The sequence below is a fragment of the Salvelinus fontinalis genome, chromosome 30 (genome assembly GCF_029448725.1).
Source record: "Salvelinus fontinalis isolate EN_2023a chromosome 30, ASM2944872v1, whole genome shotgun sequence".
NCBI classification, from domain to species: domain Eukaryota; kingdom Metazoa; phylum Chordata; class Actinopteri; order Salmoniformes; family Salmonidae; genus Salvelinus; species Salvelinus fontinalis.
In genome coordinates this window covers 9,413,031-9,434,491 of record NC_074694.1, presented here as the reverse complement: position 1 = coordinate 9,434,491, position 21,461 = coordinate 9,413,031, and the positions used below count along the sequence as shown (strand labels likewise).

At 42.0% G+C, this 21,461-nt stretch overlaps 1 protein-coding gene across 10 annotated transcripts in view; it reads right to left on the bottom strand.

Annotated features, from left to right (window-relative positions):
- Window positions 1–2,324: 2,324 nt before the first annotated feature.
- The window catches only part of LOC129828606 (calcium-activated potassium channel subunit alpha-1-like), a 239,478-nt gene continuing 220,341 nt past the window's right edge, over window positions 2,325–21,461 (bottom strand). For 4 of the 10 annotated variants that reach the window (XM_055889663.1, XM_055889669.1, XM_055889665.1 and 1 more), the window contains 7 exons: window positions 20,436–20,552; window positions 19,980–20,075; window positions 9,756–9,886; window positions 7,556–7,750; window positions 6,908–7,035; window positions 6,295–6,516; window positions 2,325–3,633 (listed from right to left, as the gene is read on the bottom strand). In XM_055889663.1, coding sequence (XP_055745638.1) covers window positions 3,612–3,633; window positions 6,295–6,516; window positions 6,908–7,035; window positions 7,556–7,750; window positions 9,756–9,886; window positions 19,980–20,075; window positions 20,436–20,552 — 911 coding nt within the window. In that variant the 3' untranslated portion in view covers window positions 2,325–3,611. Of the gene's footprint in view, window positions 3,634–4,613; window positions 4,634–5,816; window positions 5,875–6,294; window positions 6,517–6,907; window positions 7,036–7,555; window positions 7,751–9,755; window positions 9,887–19,979; window positions 20,076–20,435; window positions 20,553–21,461 lie in introns of all 10 variants that reach the window. The other 6 variants (XM_055889670.1, XM_055889671.1, XM_055889672.1 and 3 more) reach the window with 4 other exon arrangements.

Genomic DNA, 21,461 nt, shown 5'->3' with positions numbered 1-21,461 from the left:
GCTTCATGTGTAAATGGGGTTGATGCTTCATGTGTAAATGGGGTTGATGCTTCATGTGTAAATGGAGTTGATGCTTCATATGTAAATGGGGTTGATGCTTCATGTGTAAATGGGGTTGATGCTTCATGTGTAAATAGGGTTGATGGTTCATGTGTAAATGGGGTTGATACTACATGTGTAAATTGAAGTATGTATGTATAATTCTTTCAACAACAAAAATTCTGATCTCAAATGACAATATGTCATAGAACACAATACATCAGTTGTTTTAATTTGTGAAAAATAAAAAAAACGAAATCATGTGCAAGTTATTTACAATACTTTTTGTAAAATACAATATACTGTATTTCACATTCAGTATGGTACGTATGACATAGTCAGACATATAAACGTAGCACTTGTCAGTGTCCACAAATAAATGTGCTAAAATGTACAAACAAAACAAACTAGACTTCCAATGCCAAAACTCCCTCTTCACCCAACGTCTACTGTATACACACAATAGAAATAATACAACAAAGTTTTTTTGTTGACTTCTTGAAAGGACCAAGAAATTACAAAGAAGCGTAGTACGTTTTATTTCAAAGTTTCACCAAATGGTTCATTTGAATGTTAGTAAGACTTTTATTCCTTCTCATTACTTGCTACATGCTAATCATCTTTATCTTCAGGGAATCTGTATATTCCCCTTAGCGTTTTACAAGTAAATGTCTTTAAAGAATAAAAGAATGTACATGTTTTGATGCGAATGTGATGAGATAGTGTAATATGACAGAGAAATACGTTATTTATGAAATTTGAATAAGATATATCTAGATGTATCAAGATGTATCTACTGAAAATTAGGTGGTACAAAGTTTCACATGTATTTATAAACAGTTATAAATAACTCTCTCCTCTGTTAATATCATGTTACGTGCCCTGTTTCTATATAATTCCTATCTTGTTAAGCCACTTTTCGCTACAGTGGATCTTTATCCTGAGTCCTCCTTCGACGTAAACACTGCCTAGCACATTGCTGGCACAGAGGCACGGAAAGCTGGGATGTTCTCCATTCCAGAAAAATGCCACTCTTTCTTTCTTTCTTCCTGCAGACTACCAACTTTTATTGTCTCTTTTGGGGGCATGTCATTGGAGTCTCTGTATGTAGACAGAACATGCTTTGATATGCTAGTGTTGTTCTGGCCCTCACGGATCTCTCTTCACCACTGTCCACTTGGATGGTTAGGGGAGAAACAGGGTCATATTGAAGATATTTGGCCTGGCCAGTGCCAGGCAGGCCAGTGCCAGGCAGGCCAGTGCCAGGCAGGCCAGTGCCAGGCAGGCCAGTGCCAGACAGGCCAGTGCCAGGCAGGCCAGTGCCAGGCAGGCCATTGGCAGGCAGTACTTACAGCCAAAGGAGGACCTGTCTACAGGTATAGGTACATTAGCTCTGGTCCAGGGCGTTAGTGAGCGTTCCTCTACTGTACTAAGAGAGAGTTGCAATGGGACCGGAGCTACAGGTATTTATGCCCACATGTAGGATTATACAGTATAACCCACCCTTTTGGTTTCAGGTAGGCCTATCAAGTTTACAATTGGCTCATTCATCCCCCTCCTCTCCCCTGTAACTATTCCCCAGGTCGTTGCCGTAAATGAGAACGTGTTCTCAGTCAACTTACCTGGTAAAATAACGGTAAAATAAAATAAATAAAATAAAAATCAAAGTCAATACGGTATTGATAAGGTTAAATTGGTAGGGTTATACAGTATAACCCACCCTTTTGGTTTCAGGTAGGCCTATCAAAGTCAATAAGGTATTGATAGGGTTAAATTGGTAGGGTTATACAGTATATCCTAATCCAATAGGTAGACCTATTAAGGTCCTTAATATGTATCTTATTAGTTGCTCAGATAGCTAATGTTACTGAACATTCTCCAGTGTCTCCTCGGAAACAGCTCACATTTGGGTTATAGCATTGTCATTATAATGACAGGTCAAACATGCCAAATGAATAGGGAATGTGGTTTATTATTTATTTCCAGTGTCATTCCACCCACATCACATATTTCCTATATATATACAGCGAACATTCGCAGGTTGTTTGGGATTTGATATCAAAACTAGGATGGTGACTTTACTCTCATCCAATGACGATCCACAAACGATCCGCTAATAATATAATTCGTGTGGGACTGCGTTTAACAGAAAAGACCGTCATATCATATGCCTTTGTTTTGTATTGGATCTTACCAGGTTTGCCAAAAACCCATGGAAGCAAACAATACTGGAAACGTCAGTCGATAAGCGTCAGTCTTGAAATATCATTGTACAAATGAAAGTCAACAATGTATATGGTTTTTATTGGCAAATAATCAGTCCAGTTTGATAACACTCTATTATAATGCTTCATCGTATGTTATCTTGCATTGCGTTGCTTTGCTACTCTGACTGAAGCGACCCTCAGTCTGGTCACTAAGCAACTGGCTGTGCAAACTACATGGCTGAGTGTTAGCATTAGTGACTGACTGACTGTACATTTGATTGACATCTGATTGTATGTATATGTCTATTACTTCAGTTATATATTCATATGTATAAAAACATGTCAAAAAGCCTGCTGATATGATGTTACTGTAGCTACTGTACATATGCACTTTTCCATGAGGTTTATTATGCAGCATTGATGTTGTGATCTTTCATTTATAAGTCCATAAATTGATGTAGCAACTAAGGATTCTAGCTTTAAAGTGTTCTTCAGAATCCAGTTCCACTGGATCAGGGTTCTAGTTTCATGCGTTCTCTAGGTGGGTTCCATCTGTTCTTGGGTTCTAGTTTCATGCGTTCTGTAGGTGGGTTCTAGCTGTTCTTGGGTTTTAGTTCCAGGTGTTCTGTAGGTGGGTTCTAGCTGTTCTTGGGTTTTAGTTCCAGGTGTTCTGTAGGTGGGTTCTAGCTGTTCTTGGGTTTTAGTTCCAGGTGTTCTGTAGGTGGGTTCTAGCTGTTCTTGGATTTTAGTTCCAGGTGTTCTGTAGGTGGGTTCTAGCTGTTCTTGGATTTTAGTTCCAGGTGTTCTATAGGTGGGTTCTAGCTGTTCTTGGGTTTTAGTTCCAGGTGTTCTGTAGGTGGGTTCTATCTGTTCTTGGATTTTAGTTCCAGGTGTTCTGTAGGTGGGTTCTAGCTGTTCTTGGGTTTTAGTTCCAGGTGTTCTGTAGGTGGGTTCTAGCTGTTCTTGGATTTTAGTTCCAGGTGTTCTATAGGTGGGTTCTAGCTGTTCTTGGGTTTTAGTTCCAGGTGTTCTATAGGTGGGTTCTAGCTGTTCTTGGGTTTTAGTTCCAGGTGTTCTGTAGGTGGGTTCTAGCTGTTTTGGGGTTCCAGTTCCAGGTGTTCTGCAGGTGGGTTCTAGCTGTTCTTGGGTTCTAGTTCCAGGTGGGTTCTACTGTAGGTGTCAACATAGGGTTCTGTAGTTCAGTATTCATCCTCCACCTCTCTGATGGATGGGATGAGGTTGTTGGTGGATTTGTAAGGGTCCTGGTTGACCTGGTGGTTGACCTGGTGGTTGGCCTGGTGGTTGACCTGGGGGTTGGCTGTGTGACTACAGTGTGACTTCCTGGGGTAGGCTGCGTTCTCAGGCTCATCTGTAAAGCATGTCTTTTCTGAGAAACAATGGGGGAGGGGAGGGGGAACAAACAGTTAATGGTTTGTGGATGTTACTGGTTCCACTCCAAATGGCCCCCTGCTCCTTATGCAGTGCACTTCTTTTGACCAGTTTGCCCATAGGGGTCTGGTCAAAAGGTAGCGTACTATATAATATGGTGCCATTTGGGACGTAATCACTGTTTTCAAAGTGATTACTATCATCAGCATTCCAAATAAGTATGATTTACTCTGAATAGGACCCATTGCCTAAAGTCAGCTAGTGAACATGGCGAGCTCTTTTTAATACAGTAGTTCGCTATGCTGTTGTATTGGTCAGCGGTCATGATATGCAAATATCTCATATTGTACCGTCAAATCAAATCAGAGTTTATTTGTCACGTGCGCCAAATACAACAGGTGTAGTAGACCTTACAGTGAAATGCTTACTTACAGGCTCTAACCAATAGTGCTTCAAAAAGTAATTAGGTCATACGATCATTAAAGTTTTATTCAAGGATTGAAATCATTCTACTATCCTTTGTGATTTATTATACGAGGGGATTCACTCTTTGGCTCGATGTAACCTGCCTTGTTAGGAACCAATTACAAATACAAGACAAGTTGACAATTGATTTGATATCCGCACTGTATATAATAAATTATTCGATGACTCATTCAACGACATTGTGCTAACGAGAGTATTTTCACAGGAACATAAGGTGGTTGGTGTAGAACGATATAGAATGACTGAAATCATTTACTTTTTTAGTTTGTTTGAAGTATCAAAACAGATCAAAGTGGCATTAAACAATTTGATGTGGTTTGTATAAAATAATCCATTCTGTAGTATTAAAGAGGGACTGATGATGAGCTGATAGTCATGCAGGTCTGGGATACTGTTGGGTGAGGCTGCTAAATCAGAAACACCAGAAGTTTCTTTGCCCCCTCCCAAAAGGGCATTTTCTACTTCATGCATTTTCATTCATGGCATCCATACCTTGGCCCATTCTATTCATCCTTGTTGCATTTTAGAAAAAGAAGCATTAACTACGTAAGACCAATAGCCGCCATGTAGTGTAGTAATATTATATATATAAATATATATATATATATATATATATATATATATATATACCTTACATAATCGTAATAAGACTAAGCAATTAATCTATTAAAATGTTTATCTGACTCCATAGAGATAATTAGCAATATACAAGAGACTATGGTTGAGTTACGGTAATAAGCAATGAAGAAATGTCTGGGAATGGAATTCTAAATACAAGTGTATTTAATTACTTTGTAAAATTATGAGACAATGGGGGGGGTTGGTGAGATCAACACAGAGAATGCTGAATTCCTAAGACAACACAGAGAATGCTGAATTCCTAAGACAACACAGAGAATGCTGAATTCCTAAGACAACACAGAGAATGCTGAATTCCTAAGACAACACAGAGAATGCTGAATTCCCAAGACAACACAGAGAATGCTGAATTCCTAAGACAACACAGAGAATGCTGAATTCCTAAGACAACACAGAGAATGCTGAATTCCTAAGACAACACAGAGAATGCTGAATTCCTGAGACAACACAGAGAATATTCTTGCATACAGTTGATAAGAAGACTGACTTCGGGGGGAATGGGCTGGCCTAGAACCATACATGTTAAAACCATATGTCTAATAACACTGACTGGCTGGGATAGTAGACTGGACTGGGAACATTCAGGTCCAAAATCTACGCCATGCGATATTTTTAAAATGATCTACTAGCCTGGTCTGTGAAAGTACTAGCATCGGACAAGCAAACTAGCTTAACTCGCATCCCATCCCAAAAGGTTGCTCATGTTCTGAATACATCAAAGTGTACATGGTAACACGGTTTCAACTCATTTTGATGGTTAAAATTTGTATACATTGATGTTACAGCATGTACACTGCATGTGTATACACGTGCAAATCAACTACAGAATGTCCATGCTTGTTTCCAAAGCATTCTGAGAGTTGTCCATGCTATGCATAAGATTTATTTTTTTGATTTCGCTGTAAATCCCCCCAAAAAATGTATGAAAAGCATGCAAGTTCCATAACAAAATCTATCTAATATTAGCGTTCTCTTTTAAAAAATACTAAAATAAGCGTGATTAAAAGAAATACGGGGTAAACAAAAACAAGCTTGTAAGTCTATGTGTCGTCTCACCTACAATACTAACCACAGTAGTATTCACTCAGCAACCTCAGTAACGGTTCATGATATCCTGTAAACCAATACTTAAACTTTAGTATTCTAAAGGAGACCACACACAAAATAATTATTATTAATAGTTCCTTGTTTAGAGATTACATGAATTTTAATGTGTTATTCTGCATTATATTCTGCTGTCATCATAGATGGGGTGATCTATCGGCCATTTTGACTTCTCTGTTATTGAGCAATCAGAGAAAAAAAATAAGAAGATTATATTGAAATTATAAGAAATGCAGGACATAACAGGCAGTTCACTACTGGACAAATACAAACACAGACACATTTTCTATGTCCCAAATGGCATCCCTATTCCCTTTGTTGCGCACTACTTTTGACCAGATCACATAGAGCTCTGGTCAAAAGTAGTGTACTAAATAGAAAATAGGGTTTGTCATTTGGGACGCAGACCATTTTTAGAGGAATCACATACTTTTGTTTATCCCGTGAGTCCCTGGTCTTGGCGCGGTTGGTGCGGTTGGTGGCGGGGATGGAATGGACGGAGGAGCTCTTTTTGCTGGAGGAATGGGAGGAGTGGGAGCTATGGGTGAGGCTGGCCTGGGACTGACCCGCGTTGTGGTCAAACTGCATCAGGCAGAAGATCAGGTCTGATGGCACCAGCTCAAAACCATACGGTGGGTTGGTTATTACATATCTGGAGAGGAGAGCGGGCAGCAAGAGAGAGAGTGAGTGAGAGTGAGAGAGGGCGAGAGTGAGAGAGGGCGAGAGTGAGAGTGAGAGAGAGTGAGAGTGAGAGAGTGAGAGTGAGAGTGAGAGAGAGAGAGAGAGAGAGAGAGAGAGAGAGAGAGAGAGAGAGAGAGAGAGAGAGAGAGAGAGGGGGCGAGAGATAATCTATTCATGTAGTCCTTTATATTAGCAGGCATGTCAGTTAAGAACAAAATTCTTAATTACAATGTTGGCCGGGCAAATGTTGATACTGTAATCAATATGAAGTTATTGATTTATCCAAATCTATCAAAATGAGCCATCTACAGTTATTCTAGTGGACAATGTGTCAACAGTAACTCACCTCCTAACGTACTCACCGTTTAGTGCATTGACTTGTATGACTTTGTGTGTTTAGATGGGCGTCCCTCAATCGGTAAATTCCAAAGCAAAGCATGTTGTATGTTTTTAACGCTTTACAAAACAAGTCACCGTAGCAACCGCCATCCTGAAAGTCAGAGAAGCAAAAAGTTTAAAGTTTAAGTTTAGATTTTTTAACTCACAGCTTGTCCCTATATAATTCAAATAAATTGTGAATAAAATGGAGTCTTGTGGAATTCCTTTTGTGATTTTTCTGGAAACTACTGTAGATTTATGTCCATCCACATTAACTGCTGTGTGCCTCAACACACATGATTCTTATATATTATTCTCATTCAAATGTTTTGTTTTAATAGTTTTTTATGTATGATGTGCCATTTTAGTGCTTTAAATTCAGCACAAGCAGTCATATACATTGTTTTTCATCAAGAAAAACTACACAGTAGCCTCTGAAAATGAGCCTCACATTTCATTACATACACTGGATCCACTTGATATGTATGGTTCAGCAGACCACAGAGGCCAGGATTTATCATTCAGCCTCCTCTACATGCCTTGTTCTCCCCTACTGGCCCCAGTGAGTAAACAACCCTGAATGACTTTTCTGTACTGCAAGCAGAGGTGACAAAACACAACCAGTCAATTACCCCCAAGTCAGCGAAAGGCCCGTCGTACAAGGCTAGCTGTGCAACACGACACCTGTCCCGGTTAGCGAGGGTCTGCGGCGTGCTGTAACCTCCTCGTAATGCGTTCTCCTCCGCCAACAGACCCTCCAGCTCCGGAGTGGCCCCCCCTGTTACCAGCGTCCGGATCAGGGTGAGGATATTATCGTTGAAGTATGTCTGAAACGATGAAGGAGAAGAGAGGGAGAGATTGTTAAGCATGAATCCATGACATGCAGCCAGCCATCTAGGCCTGAATAAATTCAAATTACTGCAGGTTACTCTCTCCATTCTCTCTCTCTCTCGCCCTCTCTCTCTCTCTCTCTCTACACCGCCAGACAGAGCCACAGTGACCTGTTTCTACACATATTCATGCTGTTGAGGCACTCTTAGGGCTGGTACAAATGAAGGGTTTGGATAGAGAAGGGACAGTAGTAGTGGGGTCATGAGTATGTAACAACCCTGTGTTAGTTCATTACAACACTGTAGATTTAGTGAACATGTTCAGCTCTTCTTCTTTCTCTGGTCCTTTTGCTGTCTGTCTGTCTGCCTGCCTGTCTGTCTGTCTGTCTGCCTGTCTGTCTGCCTGCCTGCCTGTCTGTCTGTCTGTCTGTCTGTCTGTCTGTCTGTCTGTCTGTCTGTCTGTCTGCCTGCCTGCCTGTCTGTCTGTCTGTCTGTCTGTCTGTCTGTGTCTGCCTGTCTGTCTGTCTGTCTGCCTGCCTGTCTGTCTGTCTGTCTGTCTGTCTGCCTGTCTGTCTGTCTGTCTGTCTGTCTGTCTGCCTGTCTGTCTGTCTGTCTGTCTGTCTGTCTGTCTGTCTGTCTGTCTGTCTGTGTCTGTCTGTCTGTCTGTCTGTCTGTCTGTCTGCCTGCCTGCCTGTCTGTCTGTCTGTCTGTCTGTCTGTCTGTCTGTCTGTCTGTCTGTCTGTCTGTCTGTCTGTCTGTCTGCCTGCCTGTCTGTCTGTCTGTCTGTCTGTCTGTCTGCCTGCCTGTCTGTCTGTCTGCCTGTCTGCCTGTCTGTGCCTGCCTGTCTGTGTCTGTCTGTCTGTCTGTCTGTCTGTCTGTCTGTCTGTCTGTCTGTCTGCCTGTCTGTCTGTCTGTCTGTCTGTCTGTCTGTCTGTCTGTCGGTCTACTTGTCTGCCTGTCTACCTGTCTGCCTGTCTGTCCTTGCTTGTTCTACACAGGAACATGTTCCCTGTCTGGGCTGCTGTCAGAGCTCCAGAGTAGAATGACGGATGAGCCTTGTCTATTAGGTAACATGACCTTTGTCTACACCGAAACACACTTAAAGGCAGCTTCTGTTCCAGCCTCAGCCAAAGTGAAAGATAGACAGATGAAGCCATCATACCAGGTAAAGTGCCAGGCTTTCTTGTATGCCTTCCTGGAGTTTTTTTTTTAACCACTGGGACATAACATTTTATTGTACCAATGGGATTCCATGAAGACCTTTCTTGGTTTGATGATGTCTGTGTAGAGTCCTTTTAGTCAGTAACATCAGTAACACTTGAAGGTACACATATTAGACACAAATGTGTTGATTATAAGTGTGTATGTACGTAGCTTATAAGGCCTTTATTATGTCTTAAGTGTGTATGTACGTAGCTTATAAGGCCTTCATTATGTCTTATAAGTGTGTATGTACGTAAGCTACGTACATACACACTTATAAGACATAATAAAGGCCTTATAAGCTACGTACATACACACTTATAAGACATAATAAAGACCTTATAAGCTACGTACATACACACTTATAAGACATAATAAAGGCCTTAAAATAAAGTGTTACCGTAACATCTATAGTTTCCCATTCCTAATAACCGATTTCTGTTGTTGAGCATTTACGGTATAAAATCTGGAAACCACAAGCTCTTTGCGTTACCAACTGGAGTCTGAAACCGTGTCTCTTGGGGTCTGAAACCGGGTCTCTTGGACTCAGAAACCGGGTCTCTTGGGGTCAGAAACCGGGTCTCTTGGGGTCTGAAACCGGGTCTCTGGTAAGCCACAATGCTGTGTGAGCCCACCTTGCTAAAGCCTATATAGGCAATCGCTCAGGGGAGCCAAACGTTATAGCATTTCGCTACACTCGCAATTAACATCTGCTAACCATGTGTACATGAAAAAAATAAACATTTTGATTTGATATGAAAAAATCCTTCAGCTCTGTGTAGTTAAGTGTACGTCTTACAGCACTCATCAGGGAATCCAGCACGCTGACTGCGAAAGCCGTCCCACAGGCGAAGGGCTGAGTGAGGTACAACTCTGTGTCAGGATCGTCGTCATCATCCTGGTCCAGGAACTGAACATTGGAGTCGTTCACTGGCGGGGGAAGACATTAAAATACGGACTTATTGATGTGTGTGCTACTACAGTGTTGTTAGCATAGCATGAATGTCCGGCTGTTCAACATACAGTACACTAGAACTAAAATCTGATCAACAGCTCAACCATACCGCAGGAAACAGTTATCATGCATAACATGTAGTTTAACACACAGCCGTAATCTGGAGACATTATTCACGTAAAACAGCGATTCTGAAGCATCACAGATTCAGTCATAGAACGTACACAATGCCTGATGGCACGGAGGGATTGCTTTAAACAGTCAATGCCTGATGGCACGGAGGGATTGCTTTAAACAGTCAATGGCTGTGGATATGGATTGTTACGAGAGTCAGAGGGGATTTAATACGTAGATATTCAAATCATTTGTTTACTTGGAGAAGATCTCAAATGTTTACAGGCATCCTCCATGGAAGCGAACCTATTGTATGTGCGAGTATTGTCTCTGGTTGGCTCTGTGGTCGGCTGCAGTATTACAACCCATATTCAGGCCAGTTATGAACTCATGACTTCATGCACATTACAAGACTTAAGCTTTGAATTTCAACATAAGCAATCTTCAACCGTGTCAACAACACCAATAAGACATTGTTTTGTCTTGTAAATATAGCTATAGGTCCAGCTGTAGTTATTCATTTGAAAAGTAAATATGTAAATATTTTTTTCAACACACCTTTGAGCACAAAAAACATCTACAGCTTTTAAAAAGTGAGTTAAGTTAAGAGTAGTAGTTATTAAGAGTTAAAATGCCCTTATGGAAACAGAACTAAGAGGATATTATGAAGCAGAACTAATATGCTACTATGGCAACAGAACATAGATGATACTATTGAAACAGAACTAAGAGGATATTATGAAGCAGAACTAATATGCTACTATGGCAACAGAACATAGATGATACTATTGAAACAGAACTAAGATGATACTATTGAAACAGAACTAAGATGATACTATGGAAACAGAACTAAGATGATACTATTGAAACAGAACTAAGATGATACTATGGAGAGAGAACTAATATAATACTACGGCAACAAAACAAAGATGCTACTATGGAAAAAGAGAATATGATCAATAAAGTATTAAGATAATACTATGGAAACAGAACTAAGATGCTATGCTAAGATTGTACTTCCGGCGCCAACCGAGATGGCCGCCTCGCTTCGTGTCCCTAGGAAACTATGCAGTATTTTGTTTTTTATGTGTTATTCCTTACATTGGTATCCCAGGTAATCTTAGGTTTCATTACATACAGTCGGGAGGAACTACTGAATATAAGAGCAACGTCAACTCACCATCGTTACAACCAGGAATATGACTCTCCCGAAGAGGATCCTGTGTTTTGCCTTCCACCCAATACAATGGATCTGATCCCAGCCGGTGACCCTAAACAACGACGCCGAAAAAGGGGCAAACGAAGCGGTCTTCTGGTCAGGCTTCGGAGACGGGCACATCACGCTCCACTCCCTAGCATACTACTCGCCAATGTCCAGTCTCTTGACAATAAGGTTGATGAAATCCGAGCACGGGTAACATTCCAGAGAGACATCAGGGATTGTAATGTTCTTTGCTTCACGGAAACATGGCTCACTCGAGAGACGCTAACGGAGTCGGTGCAGCCAGCTGGTTTCTTCACGCATCGCGCCGACAGAAACAAACATCTTTCTTGTAAGAAGAGGGGCGGGGGTGTATGCCTTATGATCAACGAGACGTGGTGTGATCATAACAACATACAGGAACTCAAGTCATTCTGTTCACCAGATTTAGAATTCCTCACAATCAAATGTCGACCGCATTATCTACCAAGGGAATTCTCTTCGATTATAATCACAGCCGTATATATTCCCCTCCAAGCAGACACATCGATGGCCCTGAACGAACTTTATCTGACTCTTTGTAAACTGGAAACCACACACCCTGAGGCTGCATTCATCGTAGCTGGGGATTTTAACAAGGCTAATCTGAAAACAAAACTCCCTAAATTCTATCAGCATATCGATTGTGCTACCAGAGCTGGTAAAACCTTGGATCATTGTTATACTAACTTCCGCGACGCATATAAGGCCCTCCCCCGCCCTCCTTTCGGAAAAGCTGACCAAGACTCCATTTTGTTGCTTCCAGCCTACAAACAGAAACTAAAACAGTAAGCTCCCGCGCTCAGGTCTGTTCAACGCTGGTCCGACCAATCTGATTCCACGCTTCAAGACTGCTTCGATCACGTGGATTGGGATATGTTCCGCATTGCGTCCAACAACAACATTGACGAATACGCTGATTCGGTGAGCGAGTTCATTAGAAAGTGCATTGACAATGTCGTACCCACAGCAACGATTAAAACATTCCCAAACCAGAAACCGTGGATTGATGGCAGCATTCGCGTGAAACTGAAAGCGCGAACCACTGCTTTTAACCAGGGCAAGGTGACCGGAAACATGATCGAATACAAACAGTGTAGCTATTCCCTCCGCAAAGCAATCAAACAAGCTAAGTCCCAGTATAGAGACAAAGTAGAGTCGCAATTCAACAGCTCAGACACAAGAGGTATTGATGGCAGGGTCTACAGTCAATCACGGATTACAAAAAGAAAACCAGCACCGTCGCGGACCAGGATGTCTTGCTCCCAGACAGACTAAATAACTTTTTTGCTCGCTTTGAGGACAATACAGTGCCACTGACACGGCCCGCTACCAAAACCTGCGGGCTCTCCTTCACTGCAGCCGAGGTGAGTAAAACATTTAAACGTGTTAACCCTCGCAAGGCTGCAGGCCCAGACGGCATTCCCAGCCGCGTCCTCAGAGCATGCGCAGACCAGCTGGCTGGTGTGTTTAAGGACATATTCAATCAATCCTTATCCCAGTCTGCTGTTCACACATGCTTCAAGAGGGCCACCATTGTTCCTGTTCCCAAGAAAGCTAAGGTAACTGAGCTAAACGACTACCGCCCCTTAGCACTCACTTCCGTCATCATGAAGTGCTTTGAGAGACTAGTCAAGGACCATATCACCTCCACCCTACCTGACACCCTAGACCCACTCCAATTTGCTTACCGACCCAACAGGTCCACAGACGACGCAATCGCAACCACACTGCCCTAACCCATCTGGACAAGAGGAATACCTATGTGAGAATGCTGTTCATCGACTACAGCTCAGCATTTAACACCATAGTACCCTCCAAACTCGTCATCAAGCTCGAGACCCTGGGTCTCGACCCCGCCCTGTACAACTGGGTCCTGGACTTCCTGACGGGCCGCCCCCAGGTGGTGAGGGTAGGTAAGAACATCTCCACCCCGCTGATCCTCAACACTGGGGCCCCACAAGGGTGCGTTCTGAGCCCTCTCCTGTACTCCCTGTTCACCCACGACTGCGTGGCCATGCACGCCTCCAACTCAATCATCAAGTTTGCGGACGACACTACAGTGGTAGGCTTGATTACCAACAACGACGAGACGGCCTACATGGAGGTGAGGGCCCTCGGAGTGTGGTGTCAGGAAAATAACCTCACACTCAACGTCAACAAAACAAAGGAGATGATTGTGGACTTCAGGAAACAGCAGAGGGAGCACCCCCCTATCCACATCGACGGGGCAGTAGTGGAGAAGGTGGAAAGTTTTAAGTTCCTCGGTGTACACATCACGGACAAACTGAATTGGTCCACCCACACAGACAGCGTTGTGAAGAAGGCGCAGCAGCGCCTCTTCAACCTCAGGAGGCTGAAGAAATTCGGCTTGTCACCAAAAGCACTCACAAACTTCTACAGATGCACAATCGAGAGCATCCTGTCAGGCTGTATCACCACCTGGTACGGCAACTGCTCCGCCCACAACCGTAAGGCTCTCCAGAGGGTAGTGAGGTCTGCACAACGCATCACCGGGGGCAAACTACCTGCCCTCCAGGACACCTACACCACCCGATGTCACAGGAAGGCCATAAAGATCATCAAGGACAACAACCACCCGAGCCACTGCCTGTTCACCCCGCTATCATCCAGAAGGCGAGGTCAGTACAGGTGCATCAAAGCAGGGACCGAGAGACTGAAAAACAGCTTCTATCTCAAGGCCATCAGACTGTTAAACAGCCACCACTAACATTTAGTGGCCGCTGCCAACATACTGACTCAACTCCAGCCACTTTAATAATGGGAATTGATGGAAATTATGTAAAAATGTATCACTAGCCACTTTAAACAATGCCACTTAATATAATGTTTACATACCCTACATTACTCATCTCATATGTATATGTATATACTGTACTGTATATCATCCACTGTATCTTGCCATCTTTTTGTAATACATGTATCACTAGTCACTTTAAACTATGCCACTTTATGTTTACATACCCTACATTACTCATCTCATATGTATAGACTGTACACTATACCATCTACTGCATCTTGCCTATGCCGTTCTGTACCATCATTCATTCATTCATATATCTTTATGTACATATTCTTTATCCCTTTACACTTGTGTGTATAAGGTAGTAGTTGTGGAATTGTTAGGTTAGATTACTTGTTGGTTATTACTGCATTGTCGGAACTAGAAGCACAAGCATTTCGCTACACTCGCATTAACATCTGCTAACCATGTGTATGTGACAAATAAAATTTGATTTGACTTTGGAAACAGAACCAAGAGGATATTATGAAGCTGAACTAATATGCTACTATGGCAACAGAACATAGATGATACTATTGAAACAGAACTAAGATGCTACTATGGAAACAGAACTAAGATGCTACTATGGAAACAGACAGAAGATGCTACTATGGAAACAGACAGAAGATGCTACTATGGAAACAGATCCAAGATGATACTATGGAAACAGAGATAAGATGCTACTATGGCAACAGAACTAAGATGATACTATGGAAACAGATCCAAGATGATACTATGGAAACAGAGCTAAGATGCTACTATGGAGCCAGAACTAAGACGCTACTATGGAAACAGAACTAAGATGCTACTATGGCAACAGAACTAAGACGCTACTATGGCAACAGAACTAAGATGCTACTATGGCAACAGAACTAAGACGCTACTATGGAAACAGAACTAAGATGATACTATGGAAACAGAACTAAGACGCTACTATGGAAACAGAACTAAGATGCTACTATGGAAACAGAACTAAGATGATACTATGGCAACAGAACTAAGATGATACTATGGCAACAGAACTAAGACGCTACTATGGAAACAGAACTAAGATGCTACTATGGAAACAGAACTAAGATGCTACTATGGCAACAGAACTAAGATGATACTATGGAAACAGAACTAAGATGCTACTATGGAAACAGAACTAAGATGATACTATGGAAACAGAACTAAGATGCTACTATGGAAACAGAACTAAGATGCTACTATGGAAACAGAACTAAGATGCTACTATGGAAACAGACCTAAGATGATACTATGGAAACAGAACTAAGATGCTACTATGGAAACAGAACTAAGATGATACTATGGAAACAGAACTAAGATGATACTATGGAAACAGAACTAAGATGATACTATGGAAACAGAACTAAGATGATACTATGGAAACAGAAGTAAGATGCTACTATGGAAACAGACCTAAGATGCTACGATGGAAACATAACTAAGATGCTACTATGGAAACAGAACTAAGATGCTACTATGAAAACAGAACTAAGATGCTACTATGGAAACAGAACTAAGATGATACTATGGCAACAGAACTAAGATGATACTATGGAAACAGAACTAAGATAGATGCCTGCTACCGAGCGTTCTCCCTATTTTGAAAAATGTCATATTGTAGGGCTTTCCTCATGCCCCTAAGATGCTCCTACACTATCACAAATAAAGGTTTAGATTTGTTCTTAAACGTCCCGAAGAGTCATTCTGATTCCCATGTAAAATAGCCTTCTGAGTTACTAAATCATCACTCGTAATATGTTGTCCTGATTAAAAATGCTCAATCTGAAAGGAAAACAAACTTTTTCTCTCATGTAAAACTAGCAGGAAGTGTGAATAGACAGACTGAGCGGGCGGGGAGCAAGTAGGCGGTTATGTCGCCTATGTCAAGCAACATGGACCATTTGCTGATACACAAAGCTACTCAAACAACATTGAAATTCCATGCAATATCCAATCCTGTCATACATCACAACATGGTTTCACAAATTATTTGTTTATAGTGTTTGGTTATTGTAACAGCATCAATATAGACAAGATGTTGGCTATATCATTTAGCTAGCTAGCCCAGATGGTATGTTCAGCACTGGTTATCAAGCTTGCTAGCTAGTTCATCTTGAACAATTTAAATTGAAACTTTACAGCACATGTCAAAGTCATTCCACGGAGGGCTGAGTGTCTGTGGGTGTTCGCTCCTCCCTTGGAGGTCTGGATTTGGAGCCACACTCAAAATTAAAGTGGAAAACCACACTACAGGCTGATCCAACTTTGATGTAATGTCCTTAAAAGAAGTCAAAATGAGGCTCAGTAGTGTGTGTGGCCTCCACGTGCCTGTATGACCTCCCTACAACGCCTGGGCATGCTCCTGATGAGGTGGCGGATGGTCTCCTGAGGGATCTCCTCCCAGACCTGGACTAAAGCATCCGCCAACTCCTGGACAGTCTGTGGTGCAACGTGGCGTTGGTGGATGGAGCGAGACATGATGTCCCAGATGTACTCAATTGGATTCAGGTTTGGGGAACGGGCGGGCCAGTCCATAGCATCAATGTCTTCCTCTTGCAGGAACTGCTGACACACTCCAGCCACATGAGGTCTAGCATTGTCTTGCATTAGGAGGAACCCAGGGCCAACCGCACCAGCATATGGTCTCACAAGGGATCTGAGGATCTCATATCGGTACCTAATGGCAGTCAGGCTACCTCTGGCGAGCACATGGAGGGCTGTGCGGCCCCCCAAAGAAATGCCACCCCACACCATGACTGACCCACCGCCAAACCGGTTATGCTGGAGGATGTTGCAGGCAGCAGAACGTTCTCCACGGCGTCTCCAGACTCTCACGTCTGTCACATGTGCTCAGTGTGAACCTGCTTTCATCTGTGAAGAGCACAGGGCGCCAGTGGCGAATTTGCCAATCTTGGTGTTCTCTGGCAAATGCCAAACGTCTTGCACGGTGTTGGGCTGTAAGCACAACCCCCACCTGTGGACGTTGGGCCCTCATACCACCCTCATGGAGTCTGTTTCTGACCGTTTGAGCAGACACATGCACATTTGTGGCCTGCTGGAGGTAATTTTGCAGGGCTCTGGCAATGCTCCTCCTGCTCCTCCTTGCACAAAGGCGGAGGTAGCGGTCCTGCTGCTGGGTTGTTGCCCTCCTACGGCCTCCTCCACGTCTCCTGATGTACTGGCCTGTCTCCTGGTAGCGCCTCCATGCTCTGGACACTACGCTGACAGACACAGCAAACCTTCTTGCCACAGCTCGCATTGATGTGCCCTCCTGGATGAGCTGCACTACCTGAGCCACTTGTGTGGGTTGTAGACTCCGTCTCATGCTACCACTAGAGCGAAAGCACCGCCAGCATTCAAAAGTGACCAAAACATCAGCCAGGAAGCATAGGAACTGAGAAGTGGTCTGTGTTCACCACCTGCAGAACCACTCCTTTATTGGGGGTGTCTTGCTAATTGCCTATAATTTCCACCTGTTGTCTATTCCATTTGCACAACAGCATGTGAAATTTATTGTCAATCAGTGTTGCTTCCTAAGTGGACAGTTTGATTTCACAGAAGTGTGATTGACTTGGAGTTACATTGTGTTGTTTAAGTGTTCCCTTTATTTTTTTGAGCAGTGTATATATTTATATATATATATATATATGTATATATATATACAGTATAAAGTATAGATATATACAATGTTCATATATCATGATTATCAATGATGTCAAGAAGTTTGTATATTTTATGACATTTTATTTAGCATGTCTCTTGATGTAATGACATGACGACTGTGTCTGAGTTTTGGGCAACCCTTCCCCCGCTTTTCTTCCATGCTGGCTGAAGACCTACAGTAGCTAGCCAGTTACTAGCTAACACCAGACACAGATGAAAGCAGAAACCTAGAAGTATCTTTGCCTTATATGAATACGGGAAACTTTTGTTATAATTGCTGACATGCTGCAGTCAAATGTTGGCAACTAGTAGACTATGTAAAACACTCCCCTCTCCGAACCACGCCTTATGCAATGGTGATTATAAGGCCATACTTACTTAAATAAGGTAAGAGAATAAGACATTACCATTGGTGTATTAAAATTGTGCTTTTTGTGATAACTGAAAGCCACGTCTCCAACATAGTTTCAGGTATGCCTTGCCTTTGAGTGACTTGTGGAGTTGTCACCATGACTGTATTTATTAGAGAAAGAGACGTGGTTTTTGAATTTGTACATTTTCAGTCCTGTGGGCTTCACCAAGTGAGTTCCGAGGCATATGTTGTCATTCAAATGAAACTCTTTATGATATCTCATATACATATCTCATAGGGCCATATTTTGAGGCCAAATTTTACCCTAATACAGTGAACTGAAATTAATGGTTTACAGGCACAGGCCTGATCAGGCCTGCAAGTAGGATTTCAAAATGCTGGTAACCTTCCCCAAATTCTAAGATTTTCAACAAATCCTGGTTGAAGGATTTCCTGTTTTATTCCCTCCCGTTTCCAGGAACCTTCCAACTGGGATTTCTGGAATATCTGGGAAATGTGGTAAAGTTGCCAGAATTTTGCAAACCTACCTGCAAGTCACATTATTCTGGGTGTGTAATGGGATGTGTAATTCCTATTTGAACAGCGACAGAATTAGGATAACCAACAGATGGAATTTTTGATTCTCCCACAACCTGCATTCATAAAGACTGCCAGGGATAGGAACATTGTGAGGAGACTACCTAAGCCATCTAAACTGGACAACCATTTCAGGAATGGTGCAAAAAGACTGATTGGATTAGTTTAGCAAAAATGTTATTTTATCTTTGTGTAGCATAAGATTAATGAATCAATTAAACTACATGCAAAAACACAGATATTAAAAACAATTATATAATCAACCTGCAGTAAAGCATTCTGGGAAATATTATAATAATTATGGTACAAATGTGCCTTTTTTGTGTACCATCCCAGTGACAAAGCCGTTAGTTCCAATACAGCATTCTGTATTGTACCCGATGTACCCGATGTACCCTGGGAAACATTTATATTTTAGTAATTTAGCAGACACTCTTATCCAGAGTGACTTACAGGAGCAATTAGGGTTAAGTGCCTTGCTCAAGGGCACATCGAACTAGCAACCTTCGAGTTACTGGCCCAAGGCGCTAACCACTAGGCTTCCTGCCACCCAGAAATGTACCTTCACACCGTACCCCTTTTGTTGAGAGTGTGATTATTGTACCTTTTATATTCAAATGATTGGATACATAAATGTGCCATTATAATCTTCATCCGTACATGTACCCTAAAAGGTACCGAACTGTACCATTTTAGATTATACGTGTACCTCTGAAGGTACATTGTGTGTTTTTAATATTGTTATACAACAGGGAACAATACTGTACCCTAACCATACCATTATTTCTAAGTGTATGAAAACAGAACTAAGATGCTGCCATGGAAACAGAACTGAGATGCTACTATGGAAACAGAACTAAGATGCTACTATGGAAACAGAACTGAGATGCTACTATGGAAACAGAACTAAGATGATACTATGGAAACAGAACTAAGTTGCTACTATGGAAACAGCCACAAGGACTTGTATTGGGATCAAAGGACCTTGTGATTCTCAGAAAAGAGAAATAGGCCAAAACAAGACAGTCAATTCCAACAAGAGAAGCCAAAGTAACCGAGTACAATCTGCTCAAAGTGATACCCTAGGAATGAACCAGACTAGGGCCACATCCCAAAACACATCCTATTCCCTACATAATGCAGTACATAAGGAATAGGGTTCCATTTGGGGTGCGACCTTGGCCTCTTGGACCAGGCAGACAAAGAAATCAAAAGAAAGCTTGTTTGGAGGAGGACGAGGCGGCGGCGGCTCGGCGGCTGTAGTGTAACACTGAGGCAACGGCTTCTTACCCAGTTCTGTTATTATGTGTATGTTGATCCCACTGCTTGTATCCTGACTGAATGAAATCACAGGTAGGACTTTGCCTGCTGGTTTTACTAACGGTGCTACAGACAAGTGTTAGGGAGAAATAGTTAGGAGGTTAAGATTAGATAAATGTATTAGTCATGAATGGTTCAAAACATGAAAATCACCTTCAGAATGTTTTAGAAAGCATAGATTAACTTGAGGAATTCTGGTCTGTTTAATTTATTAAAAACCTGAAACATTCGTACTATTACCACACTGGATTAGATTAGAAAAACTTTAATATTCTCAATCAGGCAATTCGTTTTGGTGTTTTTTCATCACTCTAAAACTATACAAAAAATGTATGTATATAATTCCAGGAAACCTTCCTTTTCACCCATTTCACACTCTTTAAGGACAATGCCAGAGTGACATTTCATTCATACCTGCTGACATACCTAGTTCAGTGATGATGGGGACATTGGCTCCTGTTGTGATGGAAGCCTGTCGTACCAACCCTCCATGAACTGGACTGTTTTCAGGAGAGGACCTGTCCATGCCTGGCAGGGTGAAACCTACATGGAAACATACATAGATGCTGATGACTGCCTACGACAGATGATATAATGCCGTATGTAGCTGTTATAAAGGCCTTATGAATGCATACATTGGAGGCCTACAGTAACATGATACCACAAAGCATATTCCTGTTATGAGGCACTTATCTATTCTCCAAAGAAAGTATAGAGGTACAAGGTAAATGGAATTGATATGATGATTTATCAATACGTTATAACATATTTAAGTCATTCTTGGTCACATTCAAGTCATTTGTAGTAAGCAAATATTACACAACGTTGAGTCAATTCAGCTAGATTCATGAGAGGTGCCTCCATCCGTAAATATCACAATATAAATGTTACATGTTGCTCATTTTGTTTCCGTCAAAGTGTCACCGTCTGAATGGAGTCTTAAAAAAATCTTCTAATGCGAAAAAGTGTCATACATACATAACATAGCCACGAAATAACAAAAACAAGTGACGTGAGAGTGAATTTAAATTGACTTGACATCCCTTTTCTCCCCCCAGACTGACAAGTAAAAACATGAATTCAGTGATGCTGTATGCATAATACATGGCCTGTGATTTGACATCTGTCACTTGCTGCTGACTAAGCCAAACCACTAGGTCACAGGTGTCAAACTCATTCCACGGAGGGCCGAGTGTCTGCGGGTTTTCGTTCCTCCCTTGTACTTGATTGATGAATTAACATCACTAATTAGTTAGGAACTCCCCACACCTGGTTGTCTAGGGCTTTATTGAAAGGAAAAACCAAAAACCTGCAGACACAAGGCCCTCCGTGGAATGAGTTTGACACCCCTGCACTAGGTCATACAAGTATTAGAAGAACAACCAGGTCAAGAGGTCCCTTAAAGTATTACATTCAATGGCAGGACAGGAATGACAGTCCGTTATTGAAGCC